Here is a 22,765-nt window from a genome sequence, read left to right as displayed (position 1 = left end):
TATTAGCACCTGGTTTTCCACCTTTAAGAGATTCAATCCTACCTTTTTATCAAGGATAACCCTTTGTTTTCAACCTTAAGGAGGTTTGATACTATTAGTTTCTTACATAGTTCCTGGTTTTCCACCTAAGAAGTTTAAATTCTACCTTGTTATCAGGGAGAGCCCCTGGTTTAACATCAATAGGAGGTTGAATCCTACCTTGTTATTAGGGAGAGCCCCTGGTTTTACATCATTAGGAGGTTCAATTCTACCTTGTTATCAGGGAGAGCCCCTGGTTTTACATCATTAGGAGGTTCAATCCTACCTTGTTATCGGGGAGAGCCCCTAGTTTTACATCATTAGGAGGTTCAGCCCTACCTTGTTATTAAGGATGGCCCCTGGTTTTCCACCTTTAAGAGTTGAATCCTACCGTTATTAGGGATAGCCCCTGGTTTTTCACCTTTAGGAGTTGAATCCTATCTTGTAATTAGGAATAGCCCTGGTTTTCCACCTTTAGGTTGAATCCTACCCCGTTATTAGGGATAGCCCCTGGTTTTACATCATTAGGAGGTTCAATTCTACCTTGTTATCAGGGAGAGCCCCTGGTTTTACATCATTAGGAGGTTCAATCCTACCTTGTTATCGGGGAGAGCCCCTAGTTTTACATCATTAGGAGGTTCAGCCCTACCTTGTTATTAGGGATGGCCCCTGGTTTTCCACCTTTAGTTGAATCCTACCCTGTTATTAGGGATAGCCCCTGGTTTTCCACCTTGAGGAGGTTGAATCCTACCCTGTTATTAGTGATAGCCCTGGTTTTTCACCTTTAGGAATTGAATCCTATCTTGTTATTAGGAATAGCCCTGGTTTTCCACCTTTAGGAGTTGAATCCTATCTTGTTATTAGGAATAGCCCTGGTTTTCCACTTTTAAGAGATGAATCCTACCCTGTTAGTAGGGATAGCCCCTGGTTTTCCATTTTCAAGAGGTTGAATCCTATCTTGTTATTCGGGATTTCCCCTGGTTTTTCACCTTTAGGTTGAATCCTACCTTTTTATTAAGGATAACCCCTTGTTTTCCTCCTTTATGAGGTTTGATACTATTATTTATTACATAGTCCCTGGTTTTCCACCTTTACAGGGTCCAATCCTACCTTATTATTAGGGATAGCTCCTGGTTTTCCACCTTTAGGAGGTACTGGTACAGGATTTCTACGAGGTTTTCCTGTCACATCCATTTTGAGACTTCTTATCATATATGCCTCTCTCTCTCCATCTCCAATTTCATCCTGAGTATCTGTAAAGTAGGTTATACATGTTCATTCTCATTAAGAAATTATATATTAATTCAAATCTCACAAGGATTAAATTTTTTAAATTTCTTTTCAAGTGTTACCACATAAATCAACTATACATACAATTCGGTAGTACAATGTATAATGTAAAGAAAGTACAATTAAACAAATGTGAAACATACCAATCTCCTATGTTTGAAATACCTTCTAGGAGGACCTTAATCAAGAACATTTAGAGTTAAATCCATGCAAAGGATGTGTAAACATTTAATCATCAGAATATTTCAAGTTCAGTGACTTTAAAATACCACTGATCTGAATTTTGTGATGGTTGACCTTATGGCACTTGCAAAAACAAATATTTTAGTCTTTGACAAAGCATTTAATATTTTGAAATTAAAAAAAACATTTTAGTCCATTCATTGGCAGATAAACTTCAAATTGGTGTATGAGAAAAGAAGAAACAAGAACTATGTGTACATAGGACACCATGCCCTCTTGCACTATCATTTTCCTTGTTAAATGAACTGTTAAATCAAGGTCATAACCATAATTTGGCATTTGATTTAAAAGTTCACATCATAATGTACATGTGTACTAAGTTTGTTTCAATTTGATGCGACTACAACTTGATGGTAATCTACCTAGACCAAAAACTTTAACCTGATATAGGACAGATGAATGAACAGAATTTGGGACAGACGTACCCACACACCATAAAACCCAGCTACCATCAGCGATGGGGGCATAAAGACATCTACTCTAACTACTCTAACTTAAATATCCAAAATACATTCCTTGCATTGAGATTGCTGAGGGTTGAAGTAATACTTGTAAAACTGAACATACAATGACTTCCCTCTCTTAAAGTCACTGTGTATCTTTTAATAACTATGGGTGTTAGACACTTACAGTCTTCTTCTAGTGTGGGATGTTCCATTATTACTGCAGGGAAGTCAACTTGTGATGGTAGATCTGAAGGTGAATCTATTCCTCCTGCCTGCTTTGGGGTAGGGTTTGCTGTAATACAAAATATTAACCTTATCAAACTCTTGACAAAGTATCTTTTGAACTGGTTTAGTTCATCAATGGAAATTATTAAGGTTTATTTTATTCATCTATGAAATTTACGAATCAAGAGTTATTGTTTTGTACTGTATTCGGTTTGTGGAATCTTAGAACAAATATACCAGAAATAATAAATCTATCAAAAATATATACTAAGAATAATGACAATCAATATGAAACAATCCTCCAAATAGTCTATTTGCCAATTCTTGTAATTGACCCTGTAATTAGAGATTAATTTTTTAGTTTTCTCCACAAATTTTAATTAACAATGGAGAGCTAGCGGAAAGAGTAAATTTATATGTGCATAATGTGTGTAACCTTTAAGTTTTTTTCATCTTTTTATTACATTAAATTTTTGTTAAGCTTAAAACTTTTGATACCAGTTGTGTTATTTTTCACTAATAATTAATTAAAACACTGATATATCACTTTCACCTTATCATGCTTTACAAGGGCAGAAACTAATTTTGTCCAGAGATAGAACCAGTCTACAATTGACAGAGGTAAGCAATTTGTACTAAAAGTGTGTAATTACAGAATCAAAGACTACTATTATATATATATATAATGTGAAAAACTGATTCTGCACCAAGTGAAATAATAGTGCAATGTGTAGTTGCTAAAGATTTCATATATTTATGCTGTGAAATTAAACTCAGGGATGAGGTTCTTGTTCAATAAATTTGAAAATAATCATTTTCTTAACTTACTTGGGCGACCACCCACAGTTTTTCCTGCATGGACTGGTGTTGGATTGTCTGGTCTGATTGGTGCTGGTGACCCTTGACCTGCTGCATGTGCAGGGGTTGGGTTACCTGGGCGTATTCCACCTCTAGAGGGCACTGTCTCTGGGTAAACTACAAAGTCATGTTTGAACAATTTACAGGGATATTCTGTTTTACAGAATTTTTAGGTTAAATTGAACTTGGAATGGTTTTTAAATTTTCTAGAATTGTAATTTTTTTGGGAGTAGAAATACCCAAAAGTTGTCATTCAAAATAATATGTATATATTGCATTTAATAAAATCTTCAATATGGTATTTTTTAAAGACAAAACTATAGATTGATTATATAATAAAATAAAGCATTTCAAGAAAACTGAGTAACAAAATGTATTAAGCAGTTATATATTGCTAAAACGTGAGCTTTTAAAGTGAAAATGCTTCTAAAATAAACTATAAGGTCGAAAGAATGTACCTGAATATGACATTGGGGTACCAGGACCTGGTTTTTGTGTGAGGGTCTCTCCAGGGGATGCACTTGATCGATCACTCTGACCTGACTTGACAGCTTCTAGTGCTAAAAACCAAAATAATATTTGTGTGCAACAAACACCAATATAACACTTCATATCATAATAGATAAAAATACACACTGACTGTGCAAATTGTTAACATATAAATATATTTGCATGCAAGTTTTCTGCCAAAAAAAAAAAAAATCAAACCTAAGTCTTGTTCTTTTCAGATGATTAAAACTAGTGTTTTAGAAAACATTTATCTTGGGCAATTATTACATTAACTCCTAATGAGATATAATGCATATAAATACATTCTTTTCATAATCAGAAAAAAAGACAATTTATACGGATTTAGTGTTATTGAAATTTCCTGTTACAAAATGTTTGAAATTATTTAAAATCAAGGAATGTATCTCCCTCATGCAAAGCTCTGATTCTCTGCCCGGCTTTGGCTATACTTTTTTGTCCTTTTTGGCTTATTGCTCTTCATCTTTTTGTTAAGCTTTGGATTTTCTAATATTTTGACCCTGAGCATCACTGAAGAGACATTTATTGTCGAAATGCGCATCTGGTGCAGAAAATGGTACCGTTTATGTTATTTTAAGAATAGAAATGCCGTTTATCTCCAAATCTAAATTTTCAACACTTGCACTAAAGCATTTGAATTACCAGCTCCCAAAGATTTATTTAGTTACTCTTAAACACCTTCTTCTAGGGGGAAAACATTTGAGATTTTGACCTTTAATAACATTTTCTTTCTGAATACTGTGAAAGTATTATCGTGAGTTACCAATTTTTGAGGATTTCATGGTTCCTTCCAACCATAAAACTTAGTACCCAATTAAATACACATTTTCTATTGAGTCTGAATGTGTTAATCTTTAAACCACATATTAAAAACCCTAGGGACCACTGATGTTTTCACAGGCCACAAAAAAAAAAATTCTAGTATGTATGAAATATTTGCCATAGGATGTTAAGCAAATACAATCAGTCAATCAATCAATGATGCTTACATCTAGCAGGATGAGCACTGGTAACTGGGCTGACTTGATCTTTATTACTATGACTAGAGGAGTTTCCTCGGACAGCTTCTGTTCCATCCTTCCTGGGATCTTCTGACAGTTGCTGTAAAATCTCATCAACATCTTTAGCCTGAAATACAGAGTGTATATTATATCAACCATAAAATGGAAGGAGTTTGTCAAATACACCTTTATATGGTCTGGAATAACAATCAAATGTAACCTTACACTTTGTACTAATTCATACAACTTTTAGTTTCAATATGGAAAAGAGGAGATAATAATTCATTAAAGGAAAAGATATTTGGAAATGCACTTGGTCTTCTCTTCCTAGCAGGAAAATTATACAGCCTTGGTGCAAGTGGCCTTGAACTATGTCTGTAACAAATTATACTAGAATATTTGTCCACACACTATGAAAATTAAAATTAGAAGTCATGATTCAAAACTGCCATGAACTAAAAATTTGTTTAAAATCTATGAAAATTAAAATCCAAGAATACAAGTATTTTCACAGAAGTTCTAGAAAGAACAAGTCATCAAATCAAATGTGATGACTATAAGATTTTAATAATGATGGTCACAAAACCTTTTCAAATTTACGGTAAATTTTATTCTAGATATAGGATGTTACCTGTGACAGTAAGAAAGCCTTTCCAAATTCACTGTCAAAGTAGACTGGTATTTTCTTATTTCTGAGAGCATTTCTTCCTTCCTGCTCTTCTGCCAGTTCTCTTTGGTCCCTCTCCCAATCTGCCTTGGTCCTCTTTGGCTGAGGTGTTGGTGGAGGACTCGGGGCAGGAGGTGTCATTGCCTTTTCATATATATCTTTTACAACCTCTGCAACAAACAATAAACATATTACATAGATAAACTTCTAGATCTGCAGCCGGTTGTACGAACGTGTCTTTGGTCTAATGACTCATTAAGTCTTCATTAGCCTAATGCATCATAAAGGCTTAATGAAGAATGAATGACCCATTAGGCTAATGCCACGTTCGTACAACCGGCTGCATATAAAGTATTCTTAAAACAAGTTGGCACAAATGTACATAGAGTTGTGGAAATAGTTTCTTCATTATGTTTAGTTTCAGGTGCTGGTAAATTTACAGCAGTTTATACAGAAATTATAATTAATTCAGGTTTTTAATATGCTTTTACTCTACAAATCTTAAATTTAAGTTATTCTAAATTCCAACTACATCTGTGTTTAAAGAAAAGAGTGAACAGTATGTCTTATGAGGTTTTGCCAAGTAATACTAATGATTTTTTGATTTTTGGTGTTTAAACGCCACTTTTAAGCACCGCTTTTGGGCTATTTCGTGGCGGCCAGTTTTTATTGGTGGAGGAAGCCGGAGTGCCCAGAGAAAACCACCGACCTTCGATAGGAAAACTGACAATCCGAGTCAATTAAGATTGGAGTCGAGTGCACCCGCACGAGCGGGGTTCGAACTCACAACCTCAGTGTTGACTGGCTAGTGATTACAGTAGTAACTACTTAGACCACTCGGCCACCGAGGCCCCCCTGTAATACTAATGTTTGTTGGTGGATGTTAAATACCACTTTATGAATGACAACAGATTTTAAAGAAGTCGTGAATTAAAAAAAAAAAAAAAAAAATATTTTCCATTGACAGGTGACCAGTGAACTAGTCTTACTTAATTCAGAATCAAGCAGTTATCTGGTTGTTGAAAACATTAAGCTTACAACCCATCAGAGATGTGTCCCTTGACTCAGAGATAAATATAAATTGAATACCTTGACCTTTTACTAACTTTAACCCCTTCAGAATTTATTCACATTTTATCTTATTAGCTTAACATATTTTGTTTCTTCCTCAAAAATACAATCTACCTGGTGGAAACTGTGGATTGGTGGCTGAGTGAAGACCCATTTCCTGTAGATCAGCAGCATGGATTTTCTCCTCATCTGTTCGAGGATCTACTGGCTGCATGAATTCTGATGTTTTGTTTCTGTTAATAACATACTCAGCATAATCCTTTAATCCAGCCTGTAATCTGTAATGTAAAATATTCAAATTAGTTTCTAGAAAAACATTGATGTTATTAGGGTTGAAACTGAAAATTTACCTCATTTCTGTGGTTTTATTTATTTTCATGGGTAATAATTGTTTATGAGTTTTAACTACATTGTCATGGATTTGCCAGTCTGCATATTAGCCTATAGAAAATAAAAAAATTTGTCGAAGATTTAATTAGTGGTTTCCCTATACCTACAAATCCACAAAACTGGTACCCCTAAAATAATAATGAATCCACAAAACTGGTACCCCTAAAATAATAATGAATCCACAAAACTGGTACCCCTAAAATAATAATGAATCCACAGTAACTAGCTTCAGTATATTTAAAAATTAAACTCAACTTTTGGTATATGTAGGTATTTAAGAGCTGAGAGTTGGTGAATGGGGTTAGCAATTCAACATGAATTTCCTGGAAAAAAATTAAGTGTGAACCTTTGATACAATACTGACTAGATATATACGAAAAAACTGATATCAGAAGTCTTATTACAGTAATTCTCAATACATGTATTAAGGAGTACATCACTGTTAAATCTAAATTTCACCTTTCACTATATTTTAGCTATCATTAATTTGACTACTAACTGATCTCTAAGCTGATTAGACACAGGTTTATACTGTATTATTTGTCTAAGTTCTAACTTGTTGGGACATTTCAGAATTGGTATCCTAGTTGCTTGTTTAGATACAGTTCCAACATTTAATCCTTGACCAAGAGTTGTTCCGTATTTAGGTCCAGGAGATTTGAATTCTTTGGGTGGGAGTGTTGTAAGATCTCTGCTCCTAATACCTTGTGGAATAATAGATTCCTGGTCATACTTTTTAAACCAGACATCTGACAAACCTCCGACGTAAGGTTTTAGAATCGTAATTCCTGTGACACCAGGATAATCTGGTAAATCATCACGTAAAACAGCCGTAGCTTGACTCTGTTCTGCATTGTTTATATATTCTGCCACATCCTGGTATCGCATCAGTTCAGTTCCACTACCATCAGCATGACATATGAAAAACCTAGGAGCATGTTCTTTAAAGGAAGCCAATCTCTTGTCCGCTCGACTTTCATCCTGACTGGTATCTGATAAGTCATCTTCATTGACAGTCATTACGGCATAGTCCCCATTAGATTTCACATTAAACACATTACCTTCAAGGTCAACACTTTCAATAACAATGTCTGCATTATGTCGTAACACATATTGTAAATCTCTCTCTGGTAACATTTGTTCTGTAATTTTGTTTGGTCGTGGGTAATAAGTTACAGTTCCTTCAGTATCTACTTCTAATCGACCACTGTCGTAATGATGAAGCATGTAATAGCCATCTGGAAACACATTGATTGTTGTACCATTACCAAATATGGTCAGATTTTCACTAGTGACACTGTTAAATTCTACTGTGGCATAGGCTGGACACTCAACCTTTACAAACTTGATGGTCTGGACTTCTATTTCTTTTTCTTCACCTGTGTAAAGAGAAACACTAAATCAGCCACATCTTACAACAGAGTAACTTAATTCAAGGAATAATGAATAGCTGACTATAAGGTATAAGTTTTGCTCATTGTTTAAGGACATACAGTGACCTACAGTAGTTAAACTTCTAGATCATTTGGTCTCTGGTGGAGAGTTGTCTCATTGGCAATCATACCACATCTTCTTATTTTTTTTAGAATATCGTTTTATACATTTTGATAACAATTCAGACACTATAAGCCAAAATTTAACATGTAAAAATGATTCTAAACTTACTCAAGGTATCAAAAGATGATGTTTTTACCTTCATAAGATTCCTCTCCACTGCGAGTTATCTGATTTTCTCTGTAATATGTTGTAATGCGGGTACCATCAGCATGCTCCACTATAGTGGTGCCATCTGGATAACTTATTGTCATCACATGATCATCTCTGGTTGCCATGGTCTAAAAACAAAGGGAGATAACATCAAATACCAGTTATATTTCTATTACTTTTTTTTACTAAAATCAGCAATTACTTTTACACCAGTTAAACTAAAAAACACAAAAAGAAAGTTACTGGAGCAGAAAGAAATTTCAAAAATGAAATATATTCTTTCACTTCACATTTGTCATATTTCCATAAAAATAACCAATTAAGTAACAAAGTGTATAAAACTTGAACCTAACAATACTATAATTATTTTTTGTTTATTTCAAACCCTGTATTAATGTGCATTAAAATTTTGTTCCTGAGTACGGTACTACCGACTTTTTGTGGATTGAGAAACATTGAAACAATGTATTTTCATTGATTTTTGATTTCATGGTTTTGCAAAGGTCTTCATACACCCCTTTAGAAAATTAGTACTTTACTGAACATTTGAATTCATGGTTCACCTTCACCGACAAAATCCACTAAAATTGGTATCCCACGAAAAATATTGAATCCATAGTTTTAAAACCAAATTTAGGCCAAAAGTAAAATTTAAATTGCTTGATGTTGCTTACCTACCCACCTAAGAAGCAGCCTACCCAAAAAAATTTATGATACAAATCATTTCAAATTTATTTTTAATAGATTTTTTCCTGCTCTTACGTGGTTTTCTTGTCTAAAACATGTACTGTAAATTCAGAAATTATTGCGAGGTTTTTATTAATGCGAATAATGCGACTGTGTGAGTATCGCAATAATGAGAACTCGCATTTTGATATCTGATACATATATCTGTATGCAGATTTTTCTGAAATCGCAATAATTATTCTCGCATTTTTGTCCATTCTATAAAAATCGCAATAATAAATGCACGCAATAATTTCTGAATTTACAGTTACTTATGTTGTTGGCCAGAAAAAAATAAAATCCCTACCTACCATCCCAATCCTACAAGGAACAGGTAGGCAAAATAAAACAACGAATTTTTTAAGAGTGGCCTTAGCTATTCTTTTCATTGTCTTTCAATAATTTTTGATACTAACTTGATTAGTTTCTGGATCAGTTGCCACACAGATCATGACAGGTTTTAAGTCTTCGGTCTCCACATTTTCTTTATATTGTATTTTCTCTCCACTAGGATATGTTGTGGTCCATACACCTTTTTTCTCCTGTTCTGGTGCTTCCTCTTCAGTTTTCTCTGGTACAGGTTTACCTCCCTTGGCTGGTTTTCCTGTTGCTGCAAAAATATACAAATATGGTGTGTTTTACAGAATTTTTAGGGTTAAATATTTAAAGTTAGACAATGACAATTTTAATCACACATTTTCAGTATGTATACATGGCATTCTAGTTTTGGTATACACACATGTACTTTTATAAATTTTGACTTGGATGGAGAGTTGTCTCATTGGCACTCATACCACATCTTCTTATATCTATGTAAAGTTGATAAGCAACGGACATTATTTTATCTTATGCTTTTTGGTATGAGTTTGGTTTTTGTTTTACTTTCTGAAGTTAAATGACAGCATTTATATAGATTAACCTCCCACCATATCCAATGGTTTCAATCAAAAGCCAGGCATCAGCTGTTTTCATCATATTGTTTTATACCTTCATTGTTATTGTTTTAAAATTTTTGTTTTGTTGGCACACAACATTTTAAGAGTTTTATTATGCTTTCCATATGGCAGGCATTTGCGGTATTCATTGAAGATCATACAACAAGCTTGAGTTGCTTGAATTTACTTCAAATATATTTTTACATAAAACATTTGTATAGTTGATGTAAAATATTGTGATTTTATTACAATACCAATATAAGATCTCAATACTTTACCTGTAATTAATTCTTCAGAAATAATTTCTTGTTAGTTTAACTTTTAGGATGGATTTTCAAACATAGGAAGGACGGAAAATTAATTATATTCATTTGAAAGATCAGCATTATGCAATTAGTATTTGTCACCTACAATTTTTTGCTATAAATTTCATACAAAACCACATTTTTTTTAATTTTGAAGGCATTTATGGTTGGATACAAAGTTGATTAAAACGAAACTAGAAATGACAGCAAAAATTTTTCTTATGTTTGAAAAATGTAATTTTATATGAAATATATAGCAAAAAAATGTAGATGACAAATACTTTTAGCATATGTTGTATTTAAGATTAGATACTTTAATGTCAGAATACATTGATAGCATAATTATCTTAATGCTCATTCTAAAACATAATGCATCTTTTGCCCAATTATGACACAGCCTCAATCTAATTAAATAAGATCTTTAATTACTCCCCTTTTTCTGATATGTTGTGCACTAAGCATGATATCTGGGACCATTATATATAATTCAAGTATAAGTCCCAGGCCAAAGTTCTTAAAATGTATTCTGACTTAAATAACCCAGTTTTTCACGAGACTACAAATGACATAAAACAAAGATTCTGTGTTTTACAAAAATAATATATTTAGATTAAAAATATATAAATTCTTACACACTTAATCCATACAAAATCTATTAATAATAAAGGAACAAAATGAGACAAAATCTTTAAAATAATAAATTTTTATTCCGTACTCAAGCTGATAAGCAACATCAAAATAAATTGAACAAAATGACGCACACATTTCAATTCACCCATTAAATAAAAGATGAAGAAAGTTAACAAAGGGGGAATAACTCATAATACATGCATTTGTTTTTATACATACCACTTCCAGGTAGATTTTCTATTTCACCTGAGGCTGTTTTGAAAAAGATTTTATTTTTTTTTGCATTTCAAGTCAAAACTATGCTGTGAAAATAGTGAATATCCATAAACTGAATGTTATTGTAGATTATGGTTTATTTGGTACAATACATGTGGACTGCCTGCAATTTTTTTGCCAAAATATGAATCTTAAATTAATTCAATTTTATTACAAATAATTTAATCATTATATGATGATATCTGTATACCAAAATGTACCAAATACACATTCATTCAGTTCACAGCCAATACATAGAAATCTGTTTTATTTACAAAGTAAATTATTATATTCAAAGCAAAATACACAAAAATTAAAAGTAAGTAAATTAATATGTATCACTAATAGCTGATTTTAGCAATTAAAACATCTCTTTTCAATACAAACAAAATTCTGTGAATAAATTTGTTAAAAAAAATCAACAGTTTTTTAATAAATACAGTGCTTATGTGTCTTCTAATTCAAAAAAATAAACACCGTTAATTTGATTTTGATAATAAATCAGCAAAACTAAAATCATACATTTCATAAAGTCTGACTGCATGTACATAATGAAAATTACTTTCATCTGAAAGAATAAATATAACTACAATGTCAAATCTCTCCATATTATAGAAAAAAAATAAACAGTCAGCCTTTATGGCTTGTATCATAATTTGTTAAGACCAATACAAACCTTTTTTGGTTGGTGTTTCAGCTCTTTCTGGCTGGCTCATGGCACTGCCAGCACGTCTTGGAGTAGGACTAGGGCTACGGACAGGAAGAGGCCAGTGACCTGTGTGGACACTTATAGTACCATCAGCATATAAAACCTGAAATAATAAAAGGAAATTTAAAATCAACCATGTAATATGAGCTGCGTCTGATAGAAATCGACCTTATGCAAGTGCACGTATACATGTACATGTTAAGACTTTGATTGATTTTGGAACATTCAAATACGAAATAAAAGATGAATTTTGGCCTGTGTTGTAGGGTTCTGAAAAAATATTAATTTTCCAACAGTGACAGACTTTCCGTAGAGATTTTTTCAACCAGAAATAGGTTAACAGATGTATTGATATTCATTTGCATGAGGTCGATTTCTATCCAACGCAGCTCATATGACATACCACTCATACCTGCCAACTTTCACGATTTATGCGTGGACTACAAGATTTTGACCCCTTGTCACGATTGCACGATCGTGATCGTGTAAAAAGCTCTAAAACACGATTTTGTGAAGTTCTAAACGAAAAAAATTATTGTTCCCGATTTTGAACTTTTCCCAAGGGAGACAACCGTGATCAGCCAATCAGCCTTGTTTCTACTTATCTTTAGGCATTGCAAATTGCAAACGTGCGAAATTTTGAACTTGTTGGGAACATCTGAGTTGTATTCCTGTCTGTAAAAAATTGTGAATATGATCATGGCAGATGAACTTTCATCTGCAAGAAGGTTCTTACACAGCTTAAGAAGAAAAACATGACTGATTGACAAAATTCAAAGATGTAGTACTACCATAAACATAATAAATAGTAGCTAATGGACATTACACTTATGGTAACAGATCATACCTGTTGTCATTCTTGTAATTAAATTACCAAATCAATTAAAGTACAATGTTCTATCTTTTATTTTTCACAAGGAATCAGATATATTTCCTTCTTTGTGCATATTTTTAAATTTAAAATTTCAACAATCACTTTAATATTCCTATGGCTATACAAGAAAATATATCCTGGTATTCTAGCTACATGTTCATTTTTTCTTCACAATAATATAAGTACTAGAATCATGCAAATAAAAAGAAGAAAAGCTTATAAGCTCATCATCATATACCATATATAAAAAATATGCCCCTTTCCTAGAGCACAAAACAACGCGCGCAATTAACGCCGCAAAAATTTGTAACCTTTGAAATTGTTGTTACGCACTAAAACCCCCATGGAGATTTTCAAAAGTTGGCAGGTATGATCACTCTATATTTTCATCTATTATTTTTCTGAAGAAACTGTCGTGTGATTTGAGGGCTGTGACTTACGGTAAATATTTAAATTTTGTAGCAAAGATTTTTTTATGGTAAAAAATCAACCAAATACCTTTTTTCACAAAGCAAATGTAAGACTTATATGTGTTATTTACAAAGTTTTGTTACAGGCATATATATCCAATGGACTTGGTAAAATATTGTCCAGGGTTTTAATAACAATTCCTTTACATCTAAATATGGTAACGATCCCTTACTTAAAAGTTTTTTTTATATATATTTAGCCTTGAATACATTTGCTTCTGCATCTAAATATTGTTATTTTACTGCAACTTTGGATTTATTTATCCTAGATTTTTTTACTCCATATATACTCACTTCAACATTACCATCCACCATGTTTTTAATCACAGTACCCTCAGATGTAATAATTCTGGACACTTCAGACTGGATATATTTCTTCCTTGGAGCCTCACACTCCTGGTCACATCTAGTCTTGAATGGATAACTCTGTTTAACCAGTAACCTTCTGTCATCTTCAGTCATTGGTTTCATTCCTGGTGAAGTTAATAATCATTACATTTTGGCAAACCAAGGAAGTTTAAAAGAGAAAAACAATTATTTTTGGAAGTCAAGGAACAAAAGTAGCAATATTTTCAAATTTAATGTGATTGTTATATATAAAAAATACTTTTGGATGCTTTTGATTATTTCTTACAAAATTATAAAAAACGTTAAAAAAACTTCTATATTTTCATTGAAAGGATTTTAATGAACATTAATATCTAACGTCCAATGGCTCAATTGCAGATACTGGACTTTTGAAAGAATATGAAACATTAATTTACCCCTGAAAATTACTGACCTACAGAACTTTCCAATAAATATTTAACATTCAGACCATCAGGGCATGTAACATACAACTGTTGGAAGGGTTGTACTATTGGTTTTTCTTCATCTTTTTTCTCTTCATCGATCTTTTCTCCCTCATCTGGTGCCTATAAAAATAAATATTTTTTGTTTATCAATTACAAGCAAATGATTTTGGTAAAATTATTTAAAGTCAAAACAATCTGGAATACCTCATGTAACGTATATTTAAAATGTTATATTTTGTTCATTTTTCAATAGAATGTTTTCCTTTAACAAAAAATATTGGATCAAATTTATCAAATTCCAAGACAGAATTAAATCAGTTCATAAAACTGTTGACACAGAGATGTGTCTCGCTTGCTTTGCATTAAAATTGCAGCAAAATTAGAAACAGTTATTTAATTAACTGGTATGCAAATGCATAGATATTAGCATGACCCCTGGAGGGCACTGTGCATTGATACTGCAAGCATTGATGCTGATTCAATTGACACCAAAAATCTATTATTTTGAAATTGACATTATCAGACAACATAATATTTGGTAATAATTATGAAAACTTTGTCGTTAGGTAAGTGATGCCCATGTCTCACTTTGCAGTATTTGTCTCAACCAAGACAAAACCATAAATAACTGCAGGACAGCATCCATTCAATTGATTATAATATTACTATCATATTTTGATAATTTGAATACAGAAAAGGATAATTCTAGTTCTAGTTGACTTACTAGAACCTGAGGTGGTGGCTCAGGTGTTGATCCTTTCTTATCTCCTTTCTTACTCTTTGCTGGTGATGGGGGTGGGGCTGGACTAGGTGTGGTTGGTGGTGCTACATAATCTTTTGGCTCATACTTTTTAGCTGCAATAAAATTGATGTTTATAAATAATAACTTTTTCTTGATAATAAATGATATGTATTATGTTATATAAATATGAAAGGATGTAAGATTGTCCTACACAAACCACTGATACATACAGTAAATACAAAACAACAAATGTGTAATGCATTCTTTTACTGTACCTGTATGACTTTAAGGAATGGGTTTTGCTCATTGTTGAATTAGAACTTTGGTGAATAGTTGTCTCATAGGCAAATCATACCACATAACCTTATTAATATTTTTTTTTAAACTCTATTTGTATCAATATCAAAAGCAATCAAAACATTTAACATATTATCTTTACATTACAAAATTCGTAAGGGGTTCCGTGGAACCCTGTGTGTCGCCTACGATTGCTGCTGTCAGTGTAAAAGTGTTATGTTGACTCAAAAACCAGACCATTTATCAGTAAAATACAGAATTAAAAAAAAACAAGCTTTTTCTTTGAATGCTATTTCATGGTCTTGAAGATTAGCTTCTGTCCAAGTTTCATACTAATCCATGAAGGTTTGACAAAGTTATTGATGACCGAAAAACTTTTAACCTCAGACTAAATCTGAATGTTAACTGTAAAAAGAATTAAGTCCATTTATGAGTAAAATACGGAAAAATAAAAATAATTATTTTCAAAATTTTGCTATGGATACTGTATTTTGGTCATAAACAAGCTTCTATCCAAATTTCATTAAATTCCATGTAGGTTTGACAAAGTTTTTGAAGTCTAAAAAATCTTTTAACCCCAGACTGAACCTAAATGTTGACGCCGCCGATGGAATCTAGGATAGCTATGTCTCGCTTTCGCGAAATAAATTTTGCAGGCTCAAAAAAATTGATTGTTACATACCTTCTTCACAAGTTCCACTTTCTCCAAACTGACTAAGTGACATGGTCATGCCGTCCATCAGTTGTGCTGTTATAGAACCAAATGCACTGACTGCTGTCTTTTTATCTTCTGATTTAACAGACATATTTGTCTTCACACCTACACTTTCTGTATCTTTTACAGATTTATCTGCAGTAAAAAATTTATTCTTAAATAATGAATGTACACATATGAAATAATTTTTTCTGCTCTGGTTATTCATATTAAAAAAAAAGAGAGATAAGCAAAACAATTTATACATTTAAATGCCTAATAAGTAAATCCTCTAACCTGCAAATCACTGGTGCCTCTGTATCTTTTTGAAATTTAAAATGAAAATCATAACTGTTTATGAATCTGATATGGTAAATTAGCTAGTTATTTATAAAATTCAAGTGTATTCTTTTTGAGAAATATTCCTGTTATTCATATATTCAAATTGTGGTAACATTATTGTGTTGGAAACCCTTCAAAAAGTTTATCTATAATACAAGTTTGTTTGTGAATGATACTAAATTTAAAAATTTTAAAGTCCACACCAAATACAGAACAAGCTTCTTCAATATCGATGAGAATCTTGCAACATGGCATAGCAAAATTCTTGTTTGAAAAATGTTTGCTAAAAAAGTTAAATGATTAATCTCACCATCTTTTTCAGATTTTTCATATTCTGATTTTTCTTTTTCATCTTTCTTTGAATCAGTATCATCTTCATCATCACTTCCATTAGAGTTTTCTTTTGGGTCGAGGATGTGAACAGAGAATATGTGTCCATCTTTTAATACTGTCGCTTTCACACAAGATGTTCCTTTAGAAATAAGTCAAATCACTGTAACTCAATTTTTTTCATTTCTGTGTTTTAGGTTAAAAATCAGAGTTATATCATTAATCTAAAATTAACCATAGCAATTTTTATTTCCTTTTAAAATTCTTGTTTCCTTAATATTTGTAAAATTTTACCAAAAAACAGCTTTTCGACCCATCTTCCCCCATCAACTAATAATCAGGGAATTACAGTAATAAAAAAATGTGTCTTCATCTGGATTCAGTTTTTCTTTCCTTTAAAAACTATTGTTTCTTGAAAATTTGAAAAGAATGTGAAATGAAATCAAATTCTTATATTAAAATTTTTGAAAAAGAATATGTAGGAAAATAATTTCCAATTTCTATCATTGTAAATTGTTTACAAAAATAATAAAAAAAAGTGTCATCATCTGGATTCAGAGAGAATGCCTCTAACTGTCTCATAACTGCCACAAACCTTGTACAAAATCTGTTCTTTCTGTTCTAATTTGTCCTCCATCAGATGGAAACATGGTGGTTGTAATACCAGATATATGTATAAGTTTGTTACCAACATCATAACCAGTAAACTGAAAGGTAAAACAATGTTCATACAATATCCAAAAACAAATCAGACTTGGACTGTTTTTAAATAAAAATAAACTGTTGCTACTTTAGATATTCATGAGGAATATTAACAGAAAATTTTGTTTTTGGTCTAAAAAATGAATATTATATTTCTATTGATTTAAAACCACAACAGTAAAATAACTCAATAATTTTGCCAAAATTTGAACCAATTAAGTCCAACTAATCTGGACACCAAAATCTACCTTGGCATTCTTGCTGTATAAGAAAACAGCAGCTTATACTTACAGGCCAGAATTCCTCTTCTACTGGTGTAGATGGCTGTACAAACTCTACTGGTTCCTGTTTGTCCTGGGAACCTTTAGATTTAGCACTTCCTCTTGATCCTGGTCTCTTTTTGTCTTTGTCATCACCCTACAATATGGAATAAATAGGGTTAAGGTGTCAGAATATTCCTTTAAATTCACTTCAAAGTCAAAGTGATAATTTTTTGGGTTAACAGTTGTGGATTTTCTGGTTTACTAAATCCACAAAACATATCTGCTGACCAAAAATTTTTGTTACAGAAAAAAAAGTTACAAATTCCCTTTAAATCACATAAATTTGTGAAGAAATCAAATTATTTACGAAATGAATAATTTATAGTTAATTTTTACTATAAAATGAAACATTTAACTTTTACACATGTTGATATATTACTAATAAGATACTCACCTTTTTGCCAGGAGATTTAGATCTTTTAGCACTCTTCACTCGTTCTTTGTCTTCTTCCTCTGCCTTAATTCTGTCCTGTTCCTCTTTCCATGCCTTTAATGAATTACTTCTAACAAAGATATTACTAGATGCAGATGAAGCCCTTTCTTGACTGCTTGATCTTGATTTTGGACTTTTGGATCTACCTTTAATTTGAAAAAAAAAAAAAATGTTTAGAATATTTTTAATAACAGTTGTTAATTGAATAGAAAATTATTTTTCGTTTAATATCAAAACCCTTTAAACAAACAATAAGCAGAATTATAAAATTATTATTATTTTCACTAGTACAGTTGTCTTTTTACTTTTCTGCTCATAAAAAATCTTACATCATCAAAAACCTTGTCAGGGGTTGTCGTAGATTATATCTTTATGTTTTTGTGCTTTAAGGAAATGGGAATGTATGGCAGTTCTTTGAAAGTCTGTTAAATTTATTCACCTACTTGTCTAGTAGATTTTTCAATTAAAAATTTGACAAATTGTGTAGATACTTATTTACTGTTGAAGACCACCTCTAAATGTCTTTTGTTTTTGTTCTTTTTTGTGTCATTAAGTTGCTTCCTCATCTGTGTGTGCTCTGACATCTTTACTCAAATTGGCAAGACTAGAATTATCTATTCATAAAATTTGGCTAATGCACTTTTCTAGTTATTCCTAATGTATAAATGGCAGTGTGATCATGTGTCAACTCACTGGGGGATTTTCCGGGGGATTTTCCTCTTTTTGTAGCTTTCGCTTCTGCCTTGGCTGCTTCCTCTTCATCACTCCTCATTTTATCCAGTTCTTGTGATAGAAGGCCAGCCTGGTACTTAGCCTCCTCTTCCTTTGTCCAGTCTGCGACTGATTCCTCTACATATTCCTTGTAATTTCTATAAAACAAACAGAAAGGTAATTAGCATCAGACATTTTTATTGTAAAAATATACTGTAGATTAATTATCATTCTTGGGATACCATTTTTTTGTGGAATTCGTGGGTATTAGTAAACCACAAATGCAAATTTGGCAAAAAAACCAAAATCATATATCTACAGAAGTACAAATTTTCATCAATCCACGAAAATTGGTACCTAGGAAAATAAATGAATCCACAGTAATTGATTTTCATATTGTACCAATAAGTAAAAAAATGAAAGTCACATGAAACAGTATTTTATATGTGCTGAACAAAATTTGGTCATAATAAAAACAATGAATTGTAACAACAACAGAAAAACAAAATATTAAATTTGGATTTTATTAGATAAATACTTACCATCATAAATTCTGAGTGTAACCCAAATTGCGTCATAGGTCAGATGGAAAATCCCGACTAAAAATAAACATACTCTCACTGGTCCGGACATATACCCCTGTTTGCCCATATTCTCCCATTCAATTTCCTCAAGACAGAAACGTAAGGAAAGGGGATGAAGGAGAGGTGGGTGGGACCTATAATTTATGATGGTAAGTATTTATCTAATAAAATCCAAATTTACTTTAAAATTTGAATATTTTATAGCTATAAATACGTTACCATCATAAATTCTGAGTAACAGAATCTAACGTAAAGCTGAATCCCCTGTAACAGAAGAAACAGGAGGAAAGTTCAATCTTTGTGCTGAAACTATAGGTCCAAGAGAGTATAAACTCTCGGCAAAAGTAGCCATAGATTGGAGGTAATGAGATATAAAATAGTTCTCATTTCTCCAGAAACCTGCAGACAGTACCTCTTCTAAAGATGCACTGTTAAACAGAGCCCAGGATGTAGAGATACCCCTAACATCATGAGCTTTAACATTAAAACTATTTAAAAGTTCTGCCTTAGAAGAACCATAAGCTAAAGATATGCATTTGCATATCCAAGTAGAAATAGTTTTAACAGAAAGATCTGAGATTCCTTTTTCAATAGGAATAAAGAGTCTTGAGTTAGAAACAGAACGTAAACTACTCGTTCTATCCAGATAAATAGAAAGGATTCTTACTGGACATAAAAAGTACAGAAATAGAAACGCTAGGGAGTGCAGGAATCACGACTGGTTCTGCACCCTTATCTGGAATCTATTCTTTGCCAAAAAAGCAGGATCCGTTAAAAGAGTAACAGAAGATTTATCCCTGTTAAATCGAAGGCAAGCATCAGAAATAGAGAAGGCATGGATTTCACTCCTTGATCGTCCAGAAGCCAAAGCTAAAAGAAAACAGCATTTATAGGAAAGAAACCTTAAATCTATTGTTTCTGCTGGTTCAAAAGGAGGAAGTTTTAAAAAGGATAAAACTAGTCCAAGGTCCCACTTAGGAACTAAAGTTTTTTGTCTTGGTCTTTCAAGACTAAAACTACGAACCAAAAGAGAAATATGCTCATTGTTTCCAAAATCTGGGCCACCAGAAATATGAATAGTTCTTGAAATAGCTGATCTATATCCCTTAATAGTAGAGGGACATAATCCTTTGGATTCAAAAAGAAAAACTAGAAAGTCTGCTAATTGTTGTACAGTGACTTGGAAAGGATCAATTTCCCGCTCACTACACCAATCTGAGAAGATTGACCATTTTGCATCATACACAATGCTAGTGGAGTCTCTGACAGACTTTGTGAGATGCTTGGTTGCTCCTTCAGAAAAACCTCTCTTTCTGAGGATAACCCTGAGAGAAGCCAGACGTGTAGATGAAGTTTTTCTGGATTTTGATAAAGAACCTTGCCCTTGATTTGAGACAGAAGGTCTGGTCTCAGAGGTAGAACTAGAGGACAAGCACATGATAGGCGCAGAAGGTCTGGAAACCAAGACTGTTTCGGCCATGCTGGAGCAATAACTATGATCTTGCAATTTTCCCCTGCTATTTTCTGAAGTACTGGGGAGAGAAACCTGAAAGGAGGGAAGGCGTACCCGAACATACCTTTCCAAGATAGGCTCATTGCGTCTACCGCAAAAGATTTTGGATCTGGAACCGGAGACACAAATGTTAGAAGTTTGTGATTGAGACTGGTCGCAATCAGATCTATCTGAGGTGACCCCCAATGAAGAGTCACAGCTTTGAAAACTACTTGAAGTAGTTCCCACTCTGTGTTTACTGGAGCAAGGGATCTGGATAGAGTGTCAGCTAGAATATTGAGGTGCCCCGCAATATGTCTCACCACTAGATGAACCTGGAGTTGAAAACACAGAAGGAGAATGTCTCTGGCTATCTGATAAAGAGAAGGTGAATGAGTTCCTCCCTGATTCTTGAGATAAGCTACAACTGTTGTGTTGTCTGTGGCCAGAATGACAGACTGATTCTTTAGAGACATTTGGAAATGATTCAGTGCAAACAGAACTGCTTTCATTTCCAATACATTGATATGCTCTTCCAAAAGATCTGGATTCCAGACTCCCCAGATTGTAAGCCCCACCAGATATGCTCCCCAACCGAGGGTGGAGGCATCTGTGAATAATGTTAGACTGGGAACTTGAGGGGACAGACATAGGCCCCTCATTACATTTTCCCGTACTAACCACCATTGAAGGTGTGGAAATAAAGGCTGAGTGATTGGAATCAATGCTTCCCATTCTTGTGAAGCTGGAATCCATAACTTGTGCAGATAAAACTGAAGCGGACAAATGTGAAGTCGTCCCAATGGAATTACATCTGCCAGAGAGTTCAATAGACCCAGAAGTTGCAAGAATTGACGTGCTGTGACTGATTGAACCGTCAGGAATAAATGTATTTTCTGACATAGTTTTGTAAATTTTTCCTCTGGTGGGAGGACTAGGCCTACACTGGTTAGGAAATGTTCTCCCAGGAAAACAAAGTCTTGAGAAGGAATTATCTCTGACTTTTTCCAAGAGATTAGGAAGCCTAGGGACAGAAAACAATTGATGACTAAATCTGTCTGAACCCTCAATTTGATTGGGCAAAATTCCTTGAGAAGGGAATCGTCCAGGTAGGAATGAATCTGAATAGACAGGGAATGTAGGTGATCTATAGCTGCCTGCATGATTTTGGTAAAAGCCAAAGGGGATGTAGACAGGCCAAAAGGGAGAGCCTTGAACTGGAAAACTTTGTTGTTCCAAATGAAGCGAAGGTATTTCCTGTAAGTATGGGAAATGGGAATGTGGAAATAAGCATCTGAAAGATCCAGAGAAGTAGTCCACATTCCTGGAAGGATTGAAGCCCTGATTGATCTGTTGGTTTCCATTTTGAAATGGGGAACAATAAGAAAGATGTTCAGAATAGATAAGTCTATGACCGGCCTCATTCCTCCAGTCTTCTTTGGAACCAGAAAAAGACGGGAATAAAATCCCGGAGACAGAGTTAAGAGCGACACCTCCTCTATTGCAGATTTTTGTAACATTGTGTCCACTTCTACTGATAGAAGTTGATACTTGACTGGGTCTTGAGTATGAGACAAACTTATCGGAACTGCAGACAGAGGAGGTGGGTTCTTGAACTGAAGTGTTAATCCCCCTCGAATTATTGACAGCACATAACAGTCTGAGGTAATTTTCTTCCACTGATTTAGGAAAAAACTTAACCTCCCCCCTACTGGTATTGATTTTTGAGGAACTTGTTGTAAATTTTCCCCTGGGGAAGCTGTCAATAATGTACGAGGGGGCAAGAACCTCGGTACTAGACCCAGGTTTCTTGGGACCCTTAAAACCACCAGAAGGCTTACCTGAGCTTTTTCCAGAGTTATGGGGTTTGTTCTGCGGTTTGCCGTAGTTATTCTTCCTTTTCTTAGCAGAAGAAGGAGGACCACCTGAAGCAGAAGTACTAGTAGAACTAGATGTTGCATTAACCGACCTCT

General features: G+C 33.3%; 1 protein-coding gene across 11 annotated transcripts in view; it reads right to left on the bottom strand.

The window, feature by feature from the left end:
• The window catches only part of LOC127725761 (sperm-associated antigen 17-like), a 55,713-nt gene that overhangs the window by 3,392 nt on the left and 29,556 nt on the right, over positions 1–22,765 (bottom strand). For 8 of the 11 annotated variants that reach the window (XM_052232989.1, XM_052232995.1, XM_052232997.1 and 5 more), the window contains 21 exons: positions 18,699–18,874; positions 17,967–18,151; positions 17,541–17,666; positions 17,143–17,254; positions 16,528–16,689; positions 15,864–16,031; positions 14,867–14,997; positions 14,130–14,262; positions 13,643–13,821; positions 11,972–12,107; positions 11,260–11,292; positions 9,587–9,780; positions 8,431–8,572; positions 7,237–8,116; positions 6,462–6,625; positions 5,241–5,446; positions 4,598–4,736; positions 3,539–3,640; positions 3,051–3,197; positions 2,182–2,289; positions 1,129–1,271 (listed from right to left, as the gene is read on the bottom strand). In XM_052232989.1, coding sequence (XP_052088949.1) covers positions 1,129–1,271; positions 2,182–2,289; positions 3,051–3,197; positions 3,539–3,640; positions 4,598–4,736; positions 5,241–5,446; positions 6,462–6,625; positions 7,237–8,116; positions 8,431–8,572; positions 9,587–9,780; positions 11,260–11,292; positions 11,972–12,107; positions 13,643–13,821; positions 14,130–14,262; positions 14,867–14,997; positions 15,864–16,031; positions 16,528–16,689; positions 17,143–17,254; positions 17,541–17,666; positions 17,967–18,151; positions 18,699–18,874 — 3,766 coding nt within the window. The remainder of the gene's footprint in view (positions 1–1,128; positions 1,272–2,181; positions 2,290–3,050; positions 3,198–3,538; positions 3,641–4,597; positions 4,737–5,240; positions 5,447–6,461; positions 6,626–7,236; positions 8,117–8,430; positions 8,573–9,586; positions 9,781–11,259; positions 11,293–11,971; positions 12,108–13,642; positions 13,822–14,129; positions 14,263–14,866; positions 14,998–15,863; positions 16,032–16,527; positions 16,690–17,142; positions 17,255–17,540; positions 17,667–17,966; positions 18,152–18,698; positions 18,875–22,765) is intronic. The other 3 variants (XM_052232996.1, XM_052232991.1, XM_052232998.1) reach the window with 3 other exon arrangements.

Source organism: Mytilus californianus, unplaced genomic scaffold (assembly GCF_021869535.1).
Source record: "Mytilus californianus isolate M0D057914Y unplaced genomic scaffold, xbMytCali1.0.p SCAF_15, whole genome shotgun sequence".
Lineage (NCBI taxonomy): Eukaryota > Metazoa > Mollusca > Bivalvia > Mytilida > Mytilidae > Mytilus > Mytilus californianus.
The sequence above is the reverse complement of the archived record's forward strand: the minus strand, read 5'-3'. Positions and strand labels throughout refer to the sequence as shown.